The sequence below is a fragment of the Tachypleus tridentatus genome, chromosome 11, assembly GCF_004210375.1.
Source record: "Tachypleus tridentatus isolate NWPU-2018 chromosome 11, ASM421037v1, whole genome shotgun sequence".
Lineage (NCBI taxonomy): Eukaryota > Metazoa > Arthropoda > Merostomata > Xiphosura > Limulidae > Tachypleus > Tachypleus tridentatus.
In genome coordinates, this window is record NC_134835.1 from 60,750,074 (window position 1) to 60,772,527 (window position 22,454).

The window sequence follows — 22,454 nt, forward strand, 5'->3', positions numbered from 1 at the left end:
ATCTGCACTAGTCATCCCTAATTTAGCAGTGTAAGACTAGAGGGAAGGCAGCTAATCATTACCACCCACCACCAATTCTTAGGATACTCTTTTTACCAACAAATAGTGGGATTTACCATCACATTATAATGCTCCTATGGCTGAAAGGGCAAGCAAGTTTGGTGTGATGGGTATTCAAAACTGCAACCCTCAGATTGTGAGTTGAGCACCCAACCACCTGACCATGCCAGGCCTGAAAGCAAACAGTCCACAGTACGTTATACCTGAAGCAGCTACACTAAACTGAATAGTGTAATAAACTGAAACTTTTATGATACAGTTATGGCTGAAAAAGCAAATTATATCTAATAGCACCAGGTCTATAAACAAAGACCCTTAGATTCCAAGTCCAACTCATCAGCCATCATGTCATATTTAAGGTTGTTTGAAATGGCTAAGATTATAAAGGTTACCTTTTATGTTGAAAACTGTATTTATACTTAGTCCATTTCTTTATTATTTTTTATGTATTTTTTAACTTACACATGATTAATAAGTTACTGACTGTTCTACACAGTGCAGTAAACTGTTTGATACAATAAGGTCTACCAGTTTTCAATGTTGCTCAACATTTATGAACATTTTTTGACAAAGAAACAAATCAGGTTAATTATCACTAGTGACAACTGTTTGTTTACATGCTAATTTAAATGCAATATTAATCCAGCACCATTTTGTAGTTTAAACAATTAAATAACATTACAGATGGAATGATAAAATCATAAATCAAAATAATGTGTTATTCATATGAAACATTTTAAATTGTTATTACCAACATTCCACAGAGATCAGCTTTTTTTCTCTCTAACTTTGAAAGATAAGACATAGCAAAAGCTATGATAATATCAAGTCTCAACGGGCATTTTAAACAAACTGAAACCTACAGATGTATACAATCAAATTGCATCAACACTTTTTTGTTTACCAGATAAAACGTAATATGTATATTAAAACAAATTCATTTATTTCATAGTAACTCACTGAATTTTCACTAATTTCTCCTCAAAATAAAACCTGTATGTTGTTGTCCACAACTACTGTGCTGGAAAACAGTCTCTTATACTGTGAATTACTAAGGATTATAGTAATAATGTGATTGTGTATATATACAATGTGTGTTGGTGCAATTTCTGAAGTATTGTTATTTTTCTATAGCTAGCTAGTGTTATACATATTTAGAAGATATATCCAGCTTTATGACTGTGAGTGAGCTAAATTAAAGATTCTTAATTACACCGATACACTACACTTTGCATAAATCAATACCTAGTGATACTGTCCAATCTGATGTGGTGCACTACAGTTAACTTGTAAAACAAAATATCATAGTCCTAAAGTGTAATGTTTGTAATAACAGAAAAACATTTTTGTAAGTGTTAAACCTAAAGGCAATCCTATCAACACTCCATCCATCTGATCATGTAGATACCACTATCAACCTGGGTACTTTTCACTACATATGGCATAGAGTGCAAGTCTTCCATTCACAATTTTACTCAACTACTTTTTATTTGTGTAATACTAATTAGTATAGCATAAAAGTTTAGCTAACAATTTATATTTTTATGGTATACAAGTTTTACGTTCCTAATTTTACAAGAAAATATTTGTTAAAATCCTGAATTTCCCTGAGTATTACACGTGACACTTTTTTAAGCATCTTGTCTTCTCTATTTTTTCCATCACCTCTCATAAGAGTAAGAAATTAAATGTAAATTACTCATGATAAAATTGTTATTGCTCCAACAATCCATAATTTTTATAGCCAACAATTTTGTTTTGTTACAGAGCTATTGATAGAAAATCAAACACTTTCTGCCACACCCACCTGTCATATCCTCTCAGTTAGGATATGTTCATAGTTCTCTCTTATATTTAATTATATAATACATATATCCAAAACAAAATCAAGGTTTTCATTTACTAAATGCTGTATTCCATAACACTGTGTTTTGAGCAGATAATAGACAATTTCATTTAAGAGATACAAGCATTTCATTGAGAAACTTAATGACTAGCTTGAATGAATTTGTAATGGCACTTATTGCATAGTCAGAAAACTGGGGGAGTTAAAGGAAATTATCTGTGTTTTACATGTTACCAGTTTGTTCTTTGGTGAATTATTTAATTAGAGAAACTACTTAGTGCATTACTACCATTAGAATAAAAAAGTAGGGTTAAGTGTTTTCAACAACTGACAGCAAGAAATTTGGGTTAAATACTTTACTTCTTGTTTCTCATGCTTATTTGTTATCGATTATTATAGAAGTAACTAAAATGTAAAAACACAGATTATTTTTAAATTAGAGGATATAAAATAAGTAAAAATACAATAATTTCTCACAAGGCATGCATGCAAACAGTTTGTAGTAGCTTGCAGGGTGTAATTTTATTGCATAATATGAACTACACCTTCCACGAGTGATTTACAACTTACAATAGCAAGGACAGTAGTTAGGCACAATTCAAATGATAATAAAATAATAAAATTTAATTATAAATAAATGTATGCTATCATAAGCTTAAAGCTACTTAGAAAATAAGATTATAGTTTCATGTTACAATTCATGTTAGAAAGAAAAAAATGGGTAATTTAAATTTATTTCATGATTTTTTTTTAGTAATTATGAAGTTGGTCAAATTGACCAATCCCATTTTGAGTCAGTTTAAAGAACATAACAGATAAAATATGGTATTACTGACAAGTTACATTTGAAATGTATTTAGAAGGTTTTGGGGATTACACAAAAGAAATTTGAGATTTTTAAGATGAGAAAAAATACTTTTAATCTAAACAAAAAAAATTTCTTTGCACATGGACTATTCAAAACAAAGACTCTATATTAATGGACATTTTTTTAATTTTAGTTTACTCAAAATACTTTACTGAAAAATATGATTTTTTTTGTATGTGAAAATAATGTCAACTGAAAGACTTCCAAATTCTGTGAAGATATACAAACTGTATTGAAAGTTAAATCTATAGACAATAAGTATAAAGAGGCCATGTGGTCAGTCAAATGAACTGTGGCCATGTTGAAATAGTTAAAGAGTTGAAAATATAGAAGGGAGACAATACCACATTTTGTAATTTAGTTTTGATAAGCCATTTTATATTTGGTGTGTTATCTTTCTCAAAACTATGAAAGAATTTAAGAGTTCTGTAGATACATTCAAATGCAACAAAGTAATTTGAGAAACTAAGTTTATTGGAAGGTAAACAAAAATCTAAACCCTTTGATAGAGCAATTTTCATTGCACACTTAAGGTTAGGAATTTATGTCACTAGATTTTCTCACTGAAATCAGTTTAATAAGCATGAAATTCTGGTTTTGTTCAAGTCAGACTGCAGTTTTCAGGTTCAGATTTTCAATCAGATTGGCAAGATGATAACAATCCAAAAAATTTACTTAAAAGCCATCTATACTGGTAAAACTACATGTCACCTACAAATGCGTGCACACAAGGACATAGGAATTTCAGGTAGAAGCAAACACAAGCTAACTGATACCCCTAATTTTGCATTCTGACTACCCAGTGAGAGTTAAAACCCCTCTATACTTCTAGAAATCTTTCAAAAAATTTTTACTCTGGACATCAGATTACAAACTCTTTGTTATAGAAACCATATTCATTTTTAATGATCACCCAATGCTAAATAACAACATCAACTCCTCCCTGTTGTCATAAATGTAATTAATACCAGATTCTCAGTGTTTGATTTGATATTTATAATTATTTTAAAGATACAGTGTTTATACTTACATTAATCCTTTCTCTATAATAATTTCACTTAACTTGTTAATGAGTTCCTGCATGTTTCATTGTACATTATATATATACATATATTTGTTTTTTAGTAAAATTAATTAATTACATCCAAATGAAGCCAAACAAACTCATGAAAAGGACATTAGAAACAGCAAATTCCAACCTCTGATTAATTATAACCATATATTTTTAAGCCATAAACAAAATACATTAAAATTAAGCAAAATACACTGCATATTTTAAAAAGAATCCTAGGGTACAAGCTACAATGGGAGCATTTTAAAAAAGTGCAGTATATTTTGTTTAATTTTAACATGTATTGTTTATGACTAAAAAAAAATATGGTTATAATAAATATATATATTATTATTATAACCCTAAATTTTTATTACCATTTAAATATGTTCTTTCTAAACTTCTGTTTGAATATGAACACTCACTCTATAGTTGTTTTTTTGTTGTTTTTTTTTTGTAGTTAGAGTATTGTAAACTAACTTTTCTGACATTTTAATGTTGATGATGAAATTTGAAAATATTCCAAAACATTCATAATTAAAGATCCTTTCTGGTATAATTGTTTTTTTAATATTTCTTTTGAAACTTCATTTTCCACTTGATGAATCAGTTGTTAATACTAATAGTTATGATATAACAATATTACTATTACTTTAAAGGATAAGGCTAGCATACTGTACCAAACAGTATATCTGGTTTATACAGTTAAAAAGAGACAGTGTATATTGCTAGTATGCTACAGTTAGTATATTATAAATCTTGGATGCTTTAATTGTGATTAATAATTATTAATTGGAAAACTATATATATTTGACCAGGAACATTTATAGATTTCAAACATTACAAACCATTTAACTTCATTGAATTAACTTCAGACATCAGTATTTCTACAAAGGCATCATAAAACTTCAGTAGAGAAAAACTTGTGTGATCATTGGAAAGCTAGCTGGCTCCCGTTAAGTAAATTGTACCTATATCAACTCAAAATTAATTTGGTCATCATGAGCCCTTGATAAGTTATTAATGGAATTCTGGATCAGATAAAAGACTCAATACTGTTTGAAGTTTATAAAACTTTTGTATATAAATCATTGTTTGTAAACTAAAATATATCTGTATCACAAATTGTGCCTATCTTGTGCAATCTTGCTGACAAATATCATAAATTTGACACATCTCAACATTTAATTTACTTCTAAATTCAAATTTAACTCGGTTTAAAATTATATGAAATAATAATATACATAAAATAATAAAGTGGAGGCTTGTTCAAAATAAATTATAATAAGTAACATAATAATGCTTACAATGGTTTCATCAGTCAGGTCCATCATCCTTATTCAGAATTTCTAACTTTTGTTTTATAGTTGAATGTCTAAAAAATTCAGTTTGTGTTTTGATGGTTCTTCCCATTAAATTACTCTTTTAGTTTTATAAATGTGTTCTGTTAAAGATGATTAGTTTTATAAGTTCTGTTGAAGGCAAAACAGTAATATTACTGTATTTAACATTTCTTTCATATTCATTTATTCTGAATTTTAAACTTATTGTAGTTTGTCCTGTATAAATTTTTTCACATATTTTATATAAACCTAATTTTTTTTAATTAAATCAGTTTCATCTTTAGTTATATGATGAATTTGACTAACTTTGTTTATCAATTTATAAAGAAAAATATTTGTTTTCTAAATTGTTTCATTATTTGACAAGATAGTTCCCTGCTAGTACAGCAGTAAGTCTCTGGATTTACAATGCTAAAATCAGGGGTTCGATTCCCCTTGGTGAGCTTACCAGATAGCCCGATGTGGCTTTGCTATAAGAAAAACACACACATGCTATTGACAAGATAAGTCTGGTATGAAACATTTTTCTTTTACATTTTTCAGAAAGGTTAAAGAAAACATCTTAACAAAAGAAAAATTTAATTCCAAGTAACTTTATTTTACTGAGACTATATGCCCTGCCTAAAGTTCATAAGATCGAAAACTAGTTTAGACCTCTTGTATCTAATATCAAAAGTTCAACTTATAGCATAATTTCTATCTTAAAAAATTCTTATTTCTAAGGGATAAAAATAAATACACAGTTAAAAATTAATTTTAATTTGTGGAAAGAATTGAGCATATATAATTTCAGATCCAAAGGATATTTTGGTGTCTTTTGATGTTGCATCATGACGATGTTCAACAAAATACCTGTGAAAAAAAACAAACTATTGCTTGTCTTAAGAAAAAATTATTAAAAATAATAAATTGATCTTACAAATAATGGATATGTTTAACCTGGTAGAAGCATGTGTTGAAAACGTTTTTTTTTAAGTTAATAGAAAAGTTTATAAGCAGAATGAATGTTTAACTGTGGGTTCTCTTTTTATCTCTGTCATTAAGTGCTTTATTTAGAACAGTCTTGAAACTGAGGCATTAGAAAAAGTGAATAAAAGCCTTAAGTTTTGTTAAGGTATGTTAATGATATATTTCTGATTTGGCAGCATGTTAAAGAGGAAATAGGTCTTTTTGCTGTTTGCCTTAACTCATTCACTATAGGCTCATTACCAGGGGCTGACCTCATAACCATTTTGTGCTATAGTCTTCTTGCTATATATTAAAGTAAGTGAACCTTCAGCAACTTTTGCAAACAATCAGTAAACATAGCTTTCATATGCCAAATATCAGATTTTTTAATTAAATTTCAAGACTTTTAAGTAACACTTTTTACTTTTCAAATATTAACTGTCCAATATGCAAATAATTTTGATTTTAAGATTAAAAATATATTATGTATCAGAAAATTTTCAAATTTCATGTACAAAATCTTTATAACCTTCAGACAAAAATTTTTTTTTTTTTGAAAAAAAAAACTTTGTTTTATGTGCTATTTTCACTATTGTATCTCCATATGGGGTTTGGTTGATGTGACCAAAAAAATTAGAAAATAAATATAAAATTTAATTATCCTTTTTACATTCTAGAATAACTACACAACACAAAAACATTAATATTTATTCTAAATAGCTTAAAACTTATAATATACAAAACCTAGGGTACATTTTATATCCCACATTATAGGTTGTACCCTGGGATATTTTCAATTTGTGCATCATTTTTTGTTTATTATTTCTTAATTTATTTTTGTTTCAGCTTGTGTTTTGGGTTATAACAAACTAATATAATTAGTCAAAGGTTTGGATTTGCTATTTCTAATGCAATTCTTCCTTTTGGTTTTGTTTACTTAACTTTTATCAGTATTAATTTTCTCTATATACTTTAACAGCCATATAGCTGCATACATATATACACACACACACAAAATATATATTTATTATTTTTATTCTATTGAACTTTCAGTTGCAATTATGTGGCTGAGAAAACCAATACAAGAACATTTTAAGCTTTTGATTAGTTATACACAAATCACTGGGCAAATTTAGATGTATGTAAGCAAGTATTTAAACAAAATGGAACAAAAGGAGTTACTAATCTTAGATTCTAGCTTGTCAATATTGGTAATATGAGTATCTATAAACTTTGTATTTGTGCATTACAAACATCTAATTTGAACCAATGCTGCATTCAACATACCACAACACACAAAAAAAACAATATTTATATATTTTTTAATATTACTTTTAAATTCAGAATTTAACTTATGTATAATACTAAAATCTGAATTATAATTTACAGTTTGATACCGAACTTTTTGGTAGGTATTCATACAATAGTAGTTCAATACAATTTTGAATGAGAGTCCACAAATGCAATAACATGGCCTTTGACCTGTGACCACGGATAGATTCATGTTGACAGAGATAACAGCAATGACAATTCTATCAAATTTGCTTATGAAGTTGAGATAAACAGCTATTTACCTTTTTTTTGAATGTTTTAGTAAGTAATAATAAGAATAAATTAGAAATTACTATTTATTGAAAACCTTTATAATCATTCCACCACATCAAAACTATTGTCACACTAAATCTCAAAAAACTTTTTTTTTATCTCTTATGTGGATAAGATACTAAAATTATGTTGTAAACAGAATATTGATGAGTTATTAATAAATTGGAAAGAGGTTTTAATCCTGATATTGTTGACAGAGCTGTCACATACATACATACATACATACTTGTAGAAAATTTAAATTCAGAATAAAAGAACACAAAATAAATGTTAAGAACAATAATTACTACTTTACCTTTAGCAGAACATACTAATGAAACAAAACATATAAGGGGGAAGAAAAAAAATATTTATTTCAGCACAACCTACAAATTGTGTAAGTATGAATATAGATGAAGTCACTGAGGTAATTAACTATGAAAAAAATAAATTTAAGTTATTGAATAAGGATGTTGAACTTGATAGAAATCTTGTCGGCAAATGGTGTGAAATTCTTTTACATGAAAATTGGTGATTTTTATTTTATTTTATTTTTTTTGAAAAACATCACACTCCTGAGGATGATACAATAAAAGATGGCAAAAATGTAAAGTCTAAACTGTTTTTTGTCTTTTTACCCTGTATGTTAATTTGTATTTTATTGTAATTTTCAGAATGGAAACAACCATTTTTAGAATTGCGTAAAAACTAATTGTTCTATTATAAAATATACGTTTTTCAACATTCAACAATAACAAAAGTTCCAATGAGTTTTAACAAAGATAATGTTTTAACAAAAACAAAAATACTATGAATGGTCAAAGAAGCACCACCAGTAAGTTCTACACTTACTTTATAAATTGAATTAACATTATTATTATAATGAATTTCAAACTCCAAAACTCACCCTAGAATCAAATATATATATATATATGTTTAACAACTCTTTGTACTACTTGTTTTCTTACAACAGTTATCTTACAATACCTAGAAATCTTGGAAGATAATTCTCTTTCTTTTTCTTCAAGCATGTTTCGTAAATCAATGAGCTGCTGGGTATGCTATAAAATTGAAAATAAAGTGAAGTATAAACTGATTGACACAGAAATTTGTACAAGATCATATAGTATTAAATATTGTGTCTTACCAATTATTTATATTCATATAATGGAAAACTGGAGAACTACATACAACATCTTTAAGATAAAGGTGAAATAGCAAGTCATGATCAACTAGTTTATAGATTATGATAATGTGAACATTGTAAATCTATTATTCTGCATAAGACCTAGAGGTAATTGTGATATTCTAAAGCATTAGCAGTCTTTAACTTTCATGAAAACATTTATAACAATATATTTCAAAACATATTTTAGATTCTTTATACTTACATTGCCATAGTTAATATTTCAATCATAAGGCATAAGATATATTACTAATTTGTATTAATTTCATTAAGAAAATAACTGACATTTTTATTATTAGGTAAATCAGATTATAACTTTACTCAAGTTATACATTATTATCCAAGCTATCAGTCTAGTAATGATAGAATAAATGGATAGTACATATGTATAAAATAATGATCAATCTTGAAGCATGATATTGGTTCATAATAGGGACTGCCCATTTATTATTTACTATTTGATACTGTTCCACTAGCCTACAGCAAAAATGGCTGTGAGTATTGTAACTAAACCTGGGCAATATTACTACATGTATTATTGTGCATTGTATGGGGTAGTTTTTAAGTTCATTTGACTACATAGCAAGTAACAGTGCTGTATAACTATTGACATCTAATCATTTTAATGCAGTCCATGGTTTACATTAAGACTTATAATCTATTACATGTATATAATTGTGTGCAAGCTGATTTAATTTAATGTTTATAAGGCAACCATGATGATGTTGTACATCATTTGTTTACATATACAGTTCTTATCCTTTTGGACACCAAACTGCTGAAGGGATTAGTATTTTTGTTTTACCACTGAATGATCATTTTCAGCCATGTTATACAAGATCTAAAACATTACACAAACACTAAAACATTATATAAACATCTACCTTTTCTCCCACAACAGAAATCTTTGAGCTGTAGTTTAAAAGGTAGCACCAAACTCAGTTCTGGACATTAAATCAGCAACCACAGTGATGGCTGATTGTGTCAAATTATAGCCAACACTGTGTGACTGCAAATTTTATAAATAGTGCAAATAAAGTAGCCATTCCCTGAAGATGAGAAAGAACAGGAACTCCTTCTGCGATATTGGTGAAGTCTCTGAGTAAGAAAAGAGGAAGGAGAATGGCAAAGAACAAGGAAGCCCATATATGGAACCAGAGGTTGTGTAGAGTCCACTGTATATGTTACAAGTGAATATGACCAAAGCAGATAGGAGATTCTTGGAAGCCAAAATCCCCAAACAAGAATCTCATATACAGAGAGAGGAGAAAACAAGGCATGAGAAACCAACAACTCCATGTGTCAAGCAAAGAGTATAAAGCTAAGGATAAGAGGTTGGCTATAAGAGGCTTGTTGGGATGAAGCCAAATAAGAAAACAAGCTTATAAAACATCCAACTTCTTATCCAAATATCTGGAGCTCTCTCATGAAAAATTGAGGGATGTCAAGTTACTGAATGAGACAGGAAATATCTGCAACTGGACGTCTATCCACTGATCACTTGGAGATAAAATCTTTGAGATGGATGAGAATCCCATCTAATAACATCATTAGCCATTATATCCAACATTAATATGGGCCAACACTAGTAAGAAAACAAGGCCTCTTTGAAGAGAGAAAGCAACAATGAAAGAAAAGAGGAAGAACCAAAGGGTAAGGTTCTCCAACAGAGCTCCCAGTACCTAACAACTGGTCACAAACAGAGACAAAAGGTCCATAAACTGAACTAAACAGGTCCTACTGATCCCAAGCCTACAGGGTAGTCACCACCAAGATAGACAGCACTGAAGTCTATGAGCAGTAGAAGGACTGTTGGCAACAAAGGAATGGAAAATGGGAAGATATAGAGGAGATGAAGTAACAGGGCAGGAGACAGAAAGGGGTAAAAGAAGAAGCATGGGAGAAATGGGAAACAATTGGGGATAAGGAAAATCATTGGCATGTGGACCTAACATACAACTCCAGAGAAATAAAGCTCCAGTAAAATCACAAAAGCAAATGAAGCAAAAAAAAACCTTCAGTAATAAGGGCATCACACACTAACAAACTCTAGCAACAGTTCAATCAAATACAAAGTGATAAGGGAAGATAAATGAATGAGCATCCATTGAACACTTATCTGGAAAATGGTGGATTCCCACAGAAAGGTGAATGGGGAAAAATAATATGAAAGGGTAGAATGTGTAAGATTAAGGTGGGAGAAATGAAGTCTAAGAAAGAACAACAAAAGACAGAGAAATCAATCCAAAAATCTGAAGAAAAAATTCCAGAGTTGATGAATCAAAGAAAAGAAGTACAATACAATAATATGCCTAGTCATACGAAGTAAGAAAGGAAGGATGATGAGGCATGATGCATGCACTAAAAGTGTGGTAAATTTAATATAACATAGACTCATGTGTTTGAAGAGGACATAAAAACATAGAAGCAAGAAAGAAGTATGGAATAAATTACAAGTGAAGGAAAACAAAAACCATTGTGACAAACCCTGTCCCAGTTTTAGTAAAAAGGCTTACGTAGATTCATGGCAGCATGGGTATGCGATTAAGCAAAGGTGAGGAAAAAAAACAAACAGCAAAATCCTTTCTCTTGTGAATGAGGAACACAGGCAGAGGTATCTTAGGTACAAGAGAAGGTCCAGGTAACACAAAAGAATCCCTTTCCCAATGCAGACAGAGAAACCTGACACCAATTTAGTAGTTAGTCTAGTGTGAACAGTTTTGTGCTGTTTCACAACAGACAAGGAGGATTTTATTGCCACTTGTGAAATAATGAAGAAATAAAAGGCCACAAAATATGCAGCTGCAAAAATGTTGAAAATTAAAATCCAACAATAAATACTTCCACAAAAAAATTCCTATATCTGAAAGTTCACAAGCAAAAAGAAAAAGGCACGATATTACACAAGTGCCAAATTTCATAGCAATGACTGAACAATCAGTAAAGAGGGAGTCTATGCTAGGAAGGTGTGTCACACACCTATTGATAGAGGATTGTAACATGCTCATTTCCATGCTACAGTGCATCAATAGCATGTGGGAGTTTAGGTGGAAGCCTCAAGGCAAGCAAGGAGTGAATAAATCAATAAAAGATAATATGTGAGAAGAGGTAAGGTACTGTAGTGGAAAGTATCAATTATTAAGAACTCTAACACACCATATATTGCCATAGCAGTATAAACTTGGATAAAGAATTATATACATATATTTCTTAAAACTTTAAGTTTAATCTAATGACATCATTTACAATAAACTATTACACTATGCAACAAAATTTTTACTTTTTCTTGTTCCTGGGGAGAAACTGTTATTTCCCAATTGCTTATGCCTAAAGTAAATGGAAAAGACCTATTTTTCTCTTCAAACTTCCCTTTTGTGACCTGAGTAATGAAATTTTCAAATTTACCCATTTTCCAGAACATTTGAGGAAGATTCAATGCTGAGTAGCTGATTGAGAATTTTATAGAACTTACAAGAATTTTCAAGAACCTTTTAGAATTTTCTAGAACTTTCCATAGTAATATATATATACAGGAGCTCACTACTCACCACTTCAATTTAGTTCTAGCTGCCTAAGTGAACACATAGACCTATATGATTTTATTAGAGATGGCATCAAGAAGCTGCAAACATTCTCCAGATGCATTTTGCAATGTATGTGGCCAATTTATCAAGACAAGAGCAAAAAAAGTACTCTGTGACAGCATCTACTAAAATGTGTGAAGCCTACAAGGCATATTTTGACATGCCTGTCAGGATCAATACAAACCCTGGGCACCTCATTTTAGCTGCAATCACTACAAAAAACTCTAGAAGGTAAGATGGAAAATTTTTACTTGCTTGAATAGTAAGATTTTATATTATACAAATTTTAGACTTTTTAAAATTTAAATATCTTTTGATGCACCTCAAAGAGGAATACAACAGCGTCAAGATATTGCCAGAAGCTTTGAAGTATGATGAGTATGGCTGGGAGGTTATTGGAGACTTCAAAATGGTGGCATTCCTGATGGGTCTCCAAGGAGGCTTAAAAAGTTTATCTGTTATCTTTGCCTTTGGGACAGCAGGGACACCACAGTGCATTACAACAGGAAAAACTTGCTTCAATGGACTGTGTTCTGTAGGAAAGCACAATGTCAAGTGTGAGTCATTAGTAGACTTCCAGAAGGTGGTGTCCTCACCATTGCACAGAAAATTGGATCTTATGAAACAATTTGTCACAGCTCTTGATAAGGAGTCTGCAGCCTTAAAGTATCTTCAAGACTTCTTCCCTAAGTTGTCTGAGGCAAAGGTCAAAGCTGGTGTCTTCGCTGAATGACAAGTAAAGAAAATCCTGGAGTGCACAGAATTCCCCAAGAAGCTCAGTAGGAAGAAAAGAAAGCTTGGGGCAGTTTTGTCGCAGTGGCTCAGGGCTTCTTGGGCAATCACAAGACCGAAAATTATGAGAACTGGTTGAGGCTCTGGTGAAGAACTATGGCAAAATGGGCTGCAGGATGTCCCTAAAAGTCCATATCCTTTACACTCATCTTGATAAATTCATGGAGAAGATGGGAACATACTCAGAGGAGCAAGGCAAGCACTTCCACCAAGATATACTGGACTTTGAATGTTGCTACCAAGGAGCATATAATGATAACATGATGGGAGACTATATTTGGGGGCTGATATGTGAAAGTGACTTACATTACAGTCGAAAATTTCGAAAAACTACTCACTTCTAAACTTTAGTATAAATACATGCAAATCTTGATTCATATGTTGTTTTATTCAGATCTTATGTAAATGAAAATGTGCAAATTTGTCCATATTTACATAGAAAATGGGTTAATTTCTAAATTTCATTATCCAGATCACAAAAGCAAAGTTTGAAGGGAATAATTTTCTGTACTTTTACAACATAAGCAATTAAGAAATAACACATACCATCCAGGAACATAATTTGTGTTGCATAGTGTTATTACAGAATGCCAAATGTGGAGATCTTTATAGCATTAGAGATTTCTTAGAAATAACAGAAAAAGCTGTATGCTAAATAACTGTGTTAATTTTCTCTGAAAAAAAATCAATACATTATATAAGAATATAACCAATACAAGCAGTAAAACTTGTTTATATACAAACCAACCTCTCCTTTCCTTCTGTGTAGTTCAGTAAGTTCTTCTTGCAACTGGTATACCTTTTTCTCAAATGTTGTTGTCTTTTCATTTGATTTTCCAGTCCTAAAAAACAGTTATGAATCATAAAAAACTAGTTGGAGCTAAAACATATCTGTAGTCATGTTGTACATAATTTTTAAATATTAAGTGCATGCACTTAAAATATAGAGTAAAAGATACAGATAAGTATTACAACTTGTTACTTATATAAATTACTGTGGTCTTTAGTGCTGAATTATGGATTTTTTTTACTATTCTGATTTGAAATCTATAAATGAATAACAAAGAAAAATGTGATAAAAATAACTTCAAGCATGACTTTAATTACAACTTACCAGCCTTAATAGTTTTCAGTGCTTTGCCAACTTTGGCAACAAAGTTTCCCAACAAACTATAGACTCCAACTTTTCAATACTTTAGTATGGATCACCTAATTGCTACTAAAGATCTAAGTTTTACTAACAACTTTCTATACCACTTGTAAGGAAATATCAATAGTAGTATTAATTCATGCAAGTTAATTTTGTATTTACATGTATCAACAAGTTGTGCATTCAAACATAACAAGAAATCCAAAATGAAGAAATACAATGAATTTTTAACTCTAACCATTAATAATAAAATTAAGATATTACTTTTTTTTTCATTTAGAAATCTAGGATTTTGATACTCAGAGTCTATACACAGTATGTGATTGAATACTTACTTTAAATCTGTGATAATGAATCTTGTGAAATATAAATGCATATTACTTTTACTTGATAAATAGTAACAGTACAGGTTCATGCTTGATTTTGTGTTCCTTTCTGATGAACTACAACATAATCAGTATAAATTTAATATTACATACATTATTCGATTTTATCATCATCTATTATCATAGCTTAAAATGCACCAAGCACACAGTTACCTTATCTTTGTAGCAATGAAAGGGTCATGGATTTAGTATTTGAAAGGATAACAACAGTAATTTATTGAAATGAAAAATACAAAACACACTGTGAAGATTGGGAGAAAAATAAATAAATAACCTCTATTAGTATAACAAAAGTAAATGAAACAAACTATTTATTTAAATAATAAAAAAGACAATACAAACAAACTATGGATTGGAGTAATTAGGAAGTGTTGATATAACTAAAACAGAAATGCAAAATAAGCAAATATCACAATATTCAGGAACAATAGATGAGGTTTGCAGAGAAAGTCTTGACTCCTTCAAGACTAATTTAATCTGGTAAATATGTCTTTTCTCATAATAACAGCTGGGTGATTTAATTAAATAACTGACATAACTGATTGATTACCTGTGTATAGTATTCAAATCAGTTTGTAGTGTCCCATAAACTAATAATGTCCTGAATATTCAAGTAAACAAAATATATCAATTATGTTTGTTTTTTATTGAGCACAAATCTATATAATGGATGAATGGTGGGAGGCAATATGATGACTTCATGTTTAATTTCTATTGCTATTAAATTTACTGTTCCTGTCTTGTTATTACAATGCTACTGAGGTTATTTGCCACTGTCACTAACTTTGAACTGCTGACTAGAAAGAAGACAACTGGCTGGTGACACCCATCACAAATTCTATTGACAGTTAAAAATTAAATAAATTGTAAATTTACTGTTCACTGCATTATGTTTCTACTTTATAGTTGCACAACTGCATTCTTTGATGTTGTATAAGCAAGTGCATATTTGGGAAAAGAATTCATAGGAGCAAGCTCTCAATTTTTTCTGTTTTTCAGAAACTAATAACTACATCATTTAATGTAAAATTCAAAAGTTGGACTGTTTTTTTTTTCCAAGTGTTCAGTTGTAGAATTTTTATTCATTTCTATCAAGAGTTCTTGAACCTACTTCTTTTTCTAACATCATTATTGTTGTATAATGTTGTGGAAGTAAGTAGTAAAATACAGTTCTATTACATCAATTAATTACAATTGTTCATCCTTATTATACAATTTTAAATACAATTCTATTACATCAATTAATTACAATTGTTCATCCTTATTAGTACTTTTCATTATAAAAAATATGTCTCAAGTATGTCTCCCAAACTGTATTCCTTAAATTTCATAAAAGAAGACATGGGTTCATTAAACTGTAAACCTAAGAAGAACATTAATAGTCTCAGTGACAAATTCTGCTGTTTGGATTAGCAAATAACTATGATCAAAATCACTGTGTTACACATAATAAAACTGTTAAAATTTTACCATTTTACATGATATTTCTGCATAACACACTAATACCAATAAAAACAAAATGATGATGATGATATCAGTTTATTTCATTTTTTCTACCTTATTTTCTTTAAATGTTTTACTGTTGCTTGGTATCACACAAGATGTTTTGTATCTATTATTACCATGTGGAACTCCACTTAGGTAATATTTATATGTACGGACCGATAGTAAATAATGTGTTTGATGGTTGTGGCTTTCTAATATTCCAAATACTTATTTATTTAAAATGTTTGGCTCAATTCATATCATAAATAACTACACATGTAAAAAAATATAAACAATTATATAAAATTGTTTAAAACTATGTTTCTTATAAAAACTTCAAAATACAGTACAAAAACTTTAAGAACTGTGTTTGAGACAGCATTTGAAATTACCATTTAGATTGACATGTATCTTTTCATCTGTATATACACAAAAATCACAAACTAACAAATCTAGTAGAATGGTGAAAAAGATCTTTGACACTGACACAGCTATGCCAATTTGTACAGTGCTACTGAAAGATTTGTAATGAATTGAAGTGCACAAGAACAGATCAGTTTGGGAGTTCATGTGCAACACATCAAGTGTAGCACATACTGTACTGATGTACGAAACATAACAGCAATACTAAATATGAAGGGATTCTGGAGGACATCACCAATACCAAGCACTATCACATGTCCAAGACATACTGAATATTCAGGATTTAGCCCCTAAAAACTAACAGATGAAAAATAGTTCAATGATTCTTGATGCCTTTTGTGAAAAGTCATTACTTTTGAGAACTAAATTATTCACACATGAAATTCATATCTTTTTTTAAAAACATGCAGATAACAAAATACAACTCAAAAATATCTGATGACTTTCTTGTACAGTTACAGTAAAACATATATTTAAAATAAAACTTAAAACAAATTATGCTCTGTGAGTAGAATATTTAATTATGCTAATGAAGATACTCAATTATAACTAAACAAAAAGGAAACTACTTTGAGTCAAAAATACAATTATTTAAAAATCGAATTTCATAAGAAATATTAAGAGATTAAAGGTAAAAATATTGAAAAATACAAAAATTTCTGCAAACACTAACAATGATTTACAGTAGATTATACTCGTCAACAATATTAGTTTATATGTATAAGTATGAATGTTTTTTTCCCAAATTGGTACAAAATGTTTTGCTGTAAATCTTGAAGTTCTACATGTTATTTTTATGTAGGCATTTTTTTATTATTGTAAAACTTTCTATGACAATTGTATAAGAGATTAAAGGTAAAAATATTGAAAAATACAAAAATTTCTGCAAACACTAACAATGATTTACAGTAGATTATACTCACAACAATATTAGTTTATATGTATAAGTATGAATGTTTTTTTCCCAAATTGGTACAAAATGTTTTGCTGTAAATCTTGAAGTTCTACATGTTATTTTTATGTAGGCATTTTTTTATTATTGTAAGACTTTCTATGACAATTGTATAAGAGATTAAAGGTAAAAATATTGAAAAATACAAAAATTTCTGCAAACACTAACAATGATTTACAGTAGATTATACTCGTCAACAATATTAGCTTATATGTACAAGTATAAATGTTTTTTCCCAAATTGGTACAAAATGTTTTGCTGTAAATCTTGAAGTTCTACATGTTATTTTTATGTAGGCATTTTTTATTATTATAAAACTTTCTATGACAATTGTATATTAATACGATACATATAATTCAGTTTTGGACTCAGTTCTTATTTGTGCTTATTTAATCTCTGTAAGCTTTGACAGTTTTTATACATTTCTGCTTTTATTTTTACACACGTGTTCTGATAAAGTATGTGTACTCTCTTTGTTTTTTTGTACTGAACATACAACAAATTATAACTCCCATGTGTATTGATCTGACATACCTGTGGTATGGTTTGTTTCATTATGTTTGAAAAATATAGCCACTGGATGAAATAATTGGATTTCAAATGAACTTTATACAGATCATATAGCTTTTGCCAAATAAATTTAATATTTTATTTTTGTAAGAGCTTGCAAGTTTGAAAGATTTCATTGTCAAACGTTTTTCTATTAAAATGTTTATCTTTGCTGCAGTGTGAGATAACCAATTTTTTATACATTCCTAAGTTCTTGTAAAACACTATTATAAAGGTTTTATTTTATAAAAAACTGTAAATTTTACCCATTTTGATTCAAAAATCACTATACCCCAATTGCACAATTAACAATCACTAGGACACAGTAAAAGAACTTTTTTTACAAATCAATTTTTTTAGCTAATAAAGTTTTAAATCAGTTTGGTATTAATCATATTTATACATACATTCATTTTCTTTTTAGTTTTTTTTACTTGTCTATTCAAGCAACTTCTTGTGTCAACAAGGCCTAATATAAATATGGCCTAATGTAGCTGTCTTGTAAACAAAACTTAATACAGTAGAGAGCAAAATTATTTTATTATGTTTACCTTATTTTGTAGGTCATTTATCATAACATAACACCATATTCAAATGAAATATCAAATAATAAATCAAGCTTTAAAAAAATTCAGAAACATAATTTGGCAAATGCTCTTAAATTTATTTATTCTGTCAGCAAATCACCAAGCTCAGCTTTTATCATTTTGTTCCAAAATTTACAGGAATCTCTAATAAACTGAAAGCTATATTAGTTTATACAGTTAAAAAGAGCATAAAAAAGGGATTTTTCATTATATGGATAGATCTGAAATATAAACAATAACATCATATAATGATAACCAAAACTGAGAAACCGTAATTGGATAAACTGATAAAATTACACTAGTACTGAAGTTACAAGATGCAAATGAGCACCATTTTATTAAAAAATTATTCATAATTTCATCCTTCTGGTTTCATATGCCATTTTATGATCAGCCAAAATTTGGAAAATTCACTATATACTAATGTTTTTTCTTGGAATATGCTGAAATTAATTCAAAATCCAAAATAAGATTTATTTTATTTTATTTTTATGTAACAAATTAAATAACTTTTTTTCACTTAATAAATCTCAAATATGATTTTTTAATTTTAAATATTTGAGGAAGAGTAAGTACAAGTTTATTTTGTATCATTTTTTTAATTCAATGGTACATTTGTTTCCTTGGGGCAGGATGCATCCATTTGAGTATGACAGTGTTAATGAAGAATTAAAAAATATCCAAGAAAATTATATGAACATTTTGAGAAAGATTGATTCTTATTTATAGTTGCAGGTTTTAAATATTTAACCCTCAAACTACCAATTATGTGTACGTGAAGGTTATGGTAAACCTATAACAATGCAATTCTTTATAGGGATTCAACGATTTTCATGGTAAATGTGAATAATATACATTATATACAAAAACTCAAATTTACAGGGTGAGTTCTCACCCAGACTGTCGAGCTTGAAGGTCCAAATTTTCTTGTTGTAACCTTTCTTTTTGGACAGTAAGTTGGACATTTTGTGCTCGAAGAATATCAACTCCTTCAAATAAATGATTACCTAAAAAAATATTATACTGTCAGTAATAGAAATAAACAGTTATATAATTTTCTTCAAATGAACAAAATTCGCATAAAACAACATGAACACTAAACAATGTTCAATGTAATGGGATATGTGCATATTCAAAGACCACTACAACTATGCAGTCAACTCGATTAATCTACATAATCAATTATTGTCATGACTCATGAAATTAATCAACTAATCAAAAGTAGTGTTTCAATTATTGGAACTATTCAATAAACCAAATTATTGCCATTATGTTTTTATTGTTAAGCAAAAACAAAAAAACAATGGGATGTTTGGTTCTATCCGTGTCTTTTATCTACCTAACTGGAGAATATTGATTTGATTTTTTTTAACCATATTTATTTAAATACAACTGATTAATGAGCCCAAAGATTAATCTCTTAGCAAAGTTTACTAATTTCCCAGCTTTATGAAGCCACTGTGTCTTCTCCAAAGATGATATGCTTGGTGGTTCACTCTCAATTGTTTACAATATGCATATTGCTTTCAAAATTACTTTTCTAGTCATAGATATTTTTTTCAACTATTAATGCACAGCAGTATCACTAGCTGATACATATAAAATATATTTTTTATAAAGGAATTACTACAACTGATGGTTAACTCTGAAAAGCTCTATTTGAAACTTTATATAGATTTACTATAAAACAATGTCAAAAAACAACTTCAATTTATTAAGTGTAACATAAAAACAAATATCTGTTTATATGCAATATAAATGGTAAAAATTCTAAAAAAAAGCCTTTATCTTGTTAAAGGTTCAGCACAGAAATATTTGTTTGATAAGATGCTCCCACATATGTTTCTCTACATAGCTGTAAATAACTTTGTAAATAATGCAGTAAACATGTATTTCTTCTCACACTCTATTATACTATACTGTATTATCTTCTTTCTGTTACTTTCATTAACAGTATTGATTAAAATGTTTCATTCTTTCACTGTACAATTAACTTTCAGGCTGATTTCCAAAAAGTGTCAATTATCCACCAAAAAATGAAAGTATAAATTTGATCTTGTGTATAACTTTACTGATACTGAAAGAGGCTATATTTTCTATATCTTACAGTAATATTACTTGAAAACCATCCTGGATAGTTAAAAATAATGATTTAAATAAAAAATTGAGTGGGTAAAATGTTTATTTGGATATATTTAAACTATGGAACAAAAGGGTTAATGTATTTAATACTTATGTAATTTCACTGCTTTTTAAGTTTAATTATTTTGCTTTTATTATTGAAATTATCTTAAAAACCTAAATTTCTTAAGCTGACTAAATCTAGTGGGATATTATTGGGTTTATGATAAAAAATACTATTAACAATGGGGTACCCTCCTGTTGCAAAATGCATTATAATCTTTAAGCAATAATAAAAGTATACTCAAGTGACAGTACTTATTACTAGCTTGAATTTTAGCTCTACTGTAAGTTCATACCCTGCTCTGATCAGTAATTAATATTCATTCCAAGTAACCAAATCTTGCACACACTGGAACCTTTTCCTGAATTCGCTAAAAAGTGACATTACTAAATATGAATAATTTTGATAAACTGTTTTATTTACTTAATAATAGAAGCTCAGATTTTCCTAAACTGAAAATGTATTTTCAATAATCCCTCCTCTGGCAATATAACTATTTCTTTTTCTCCAGGGTTTCCACTCTGCCCATCTAAGCACTGAAAATACTTGTACCAGTCTTTTATACCCAACTCGAACACCCTAAGCAATTCTAATTTGCAAATTGCTGCACCAGCTTCAATGTACCCTCTATCCAGGTAATGAATATAAGCACCTCACTAAGTTAATGTATATCTCAATCAGTCTAGATTTCACTAGAATCATCATAACAAACAACTTCTCAACAATCTATGCCACTATCAAGAAAATATCCAGAGTTTCAAAAACACTTTATGATGCATCTATCTTCTACTCATTTGATTGAATGACTTAAAAGTGCAATTTCATCTGACACGTCAATTTTAATGGTTATTTCAGATGCTCTCTTACAGTCATCTATGTTTGCAATAATATGCTGAAACGTCAATTTCCTGTGTTTCAATTTTATACACTGTATAATTCCATTATCTTATGGCTGTAGAACTGATGTTGTACATGGAGGTAGAAAGACTAAATGAACATTTGAAAGATGAAATTTTGGGTGACAAGTTGCATTATCTAGGAAAAGTAGAATATTCCTATATTCTTGTTCCATTCTTTTGTTTAATTTGTTCAAAAATTCCTCAAATGTAGCACTTGTCATCCATGCTTTATCATTTGCTTTCCATTCCACAGGAAGTTTATTCTTGAAACAACACAGACTTTCACTTTTAATTATTACCCATGGTTTCTCTAGTTTTCCATCAGCAAATGCAACCAAAAGTATAGTCAATCATTCTTTTGAATAGCGATACCTGGAATAATGAAGACAGAAAAAAGAACAGAATATATTTAACCAATACTTACTGTAACAAAATGTCCAATAATTTATTAATATTTAAACACATTATTAATTTAGTAAGAAATTAATATTTAATCAAAACCTTTTTATTTTGTCTTACTCTGGTTCTAATCCTACTTGTTGGTAGATAAGTAGGTAAAAGATAGTTTTCCATTCA

At 29.1% G+C, this 22,454-nt stretch overlaps 1 protein-coding gene across 5 annotated transcripts in view; it reads right to left on the reverse strand.

The window, feature by feature from the left end:
- Positions 1-22,454, reverse strand: part of LOC143232260 (autophagy-related protein 16-1-like) — a 53,990-nt gene that overhangs the window by 25,768 nt on the left and 5,768 nt on the right. For 2 of the 5 annotated variants that reach the window (XM_076467434.1, XM_076467436.1), the window contains 3 exons: positions 19,690-19,801; positions 14,011-14,104; positions 8,688-8,761 (listed from right to left, as the gene is read on the reverse strand). In XM_076467434.1, coding sequence (XP_076323549.1) covers positions 8,688-8,761; positions 14,011-14,104; positions 19,690-19,801 — 280 coding nt within the window. Of the gene's footprint in view, positions 1-8,687; positions 8,762-14,010; positions 14,105-19,689; positions 19,802-21,402; positions 22,116-22,177; positions 22,251-22,454 lie in introns of those variants that run through there. The other 3 variants (XM_076467435.1, XM_076467437.1, XM_076467438.1) reach the window with 3 other exon arrangements.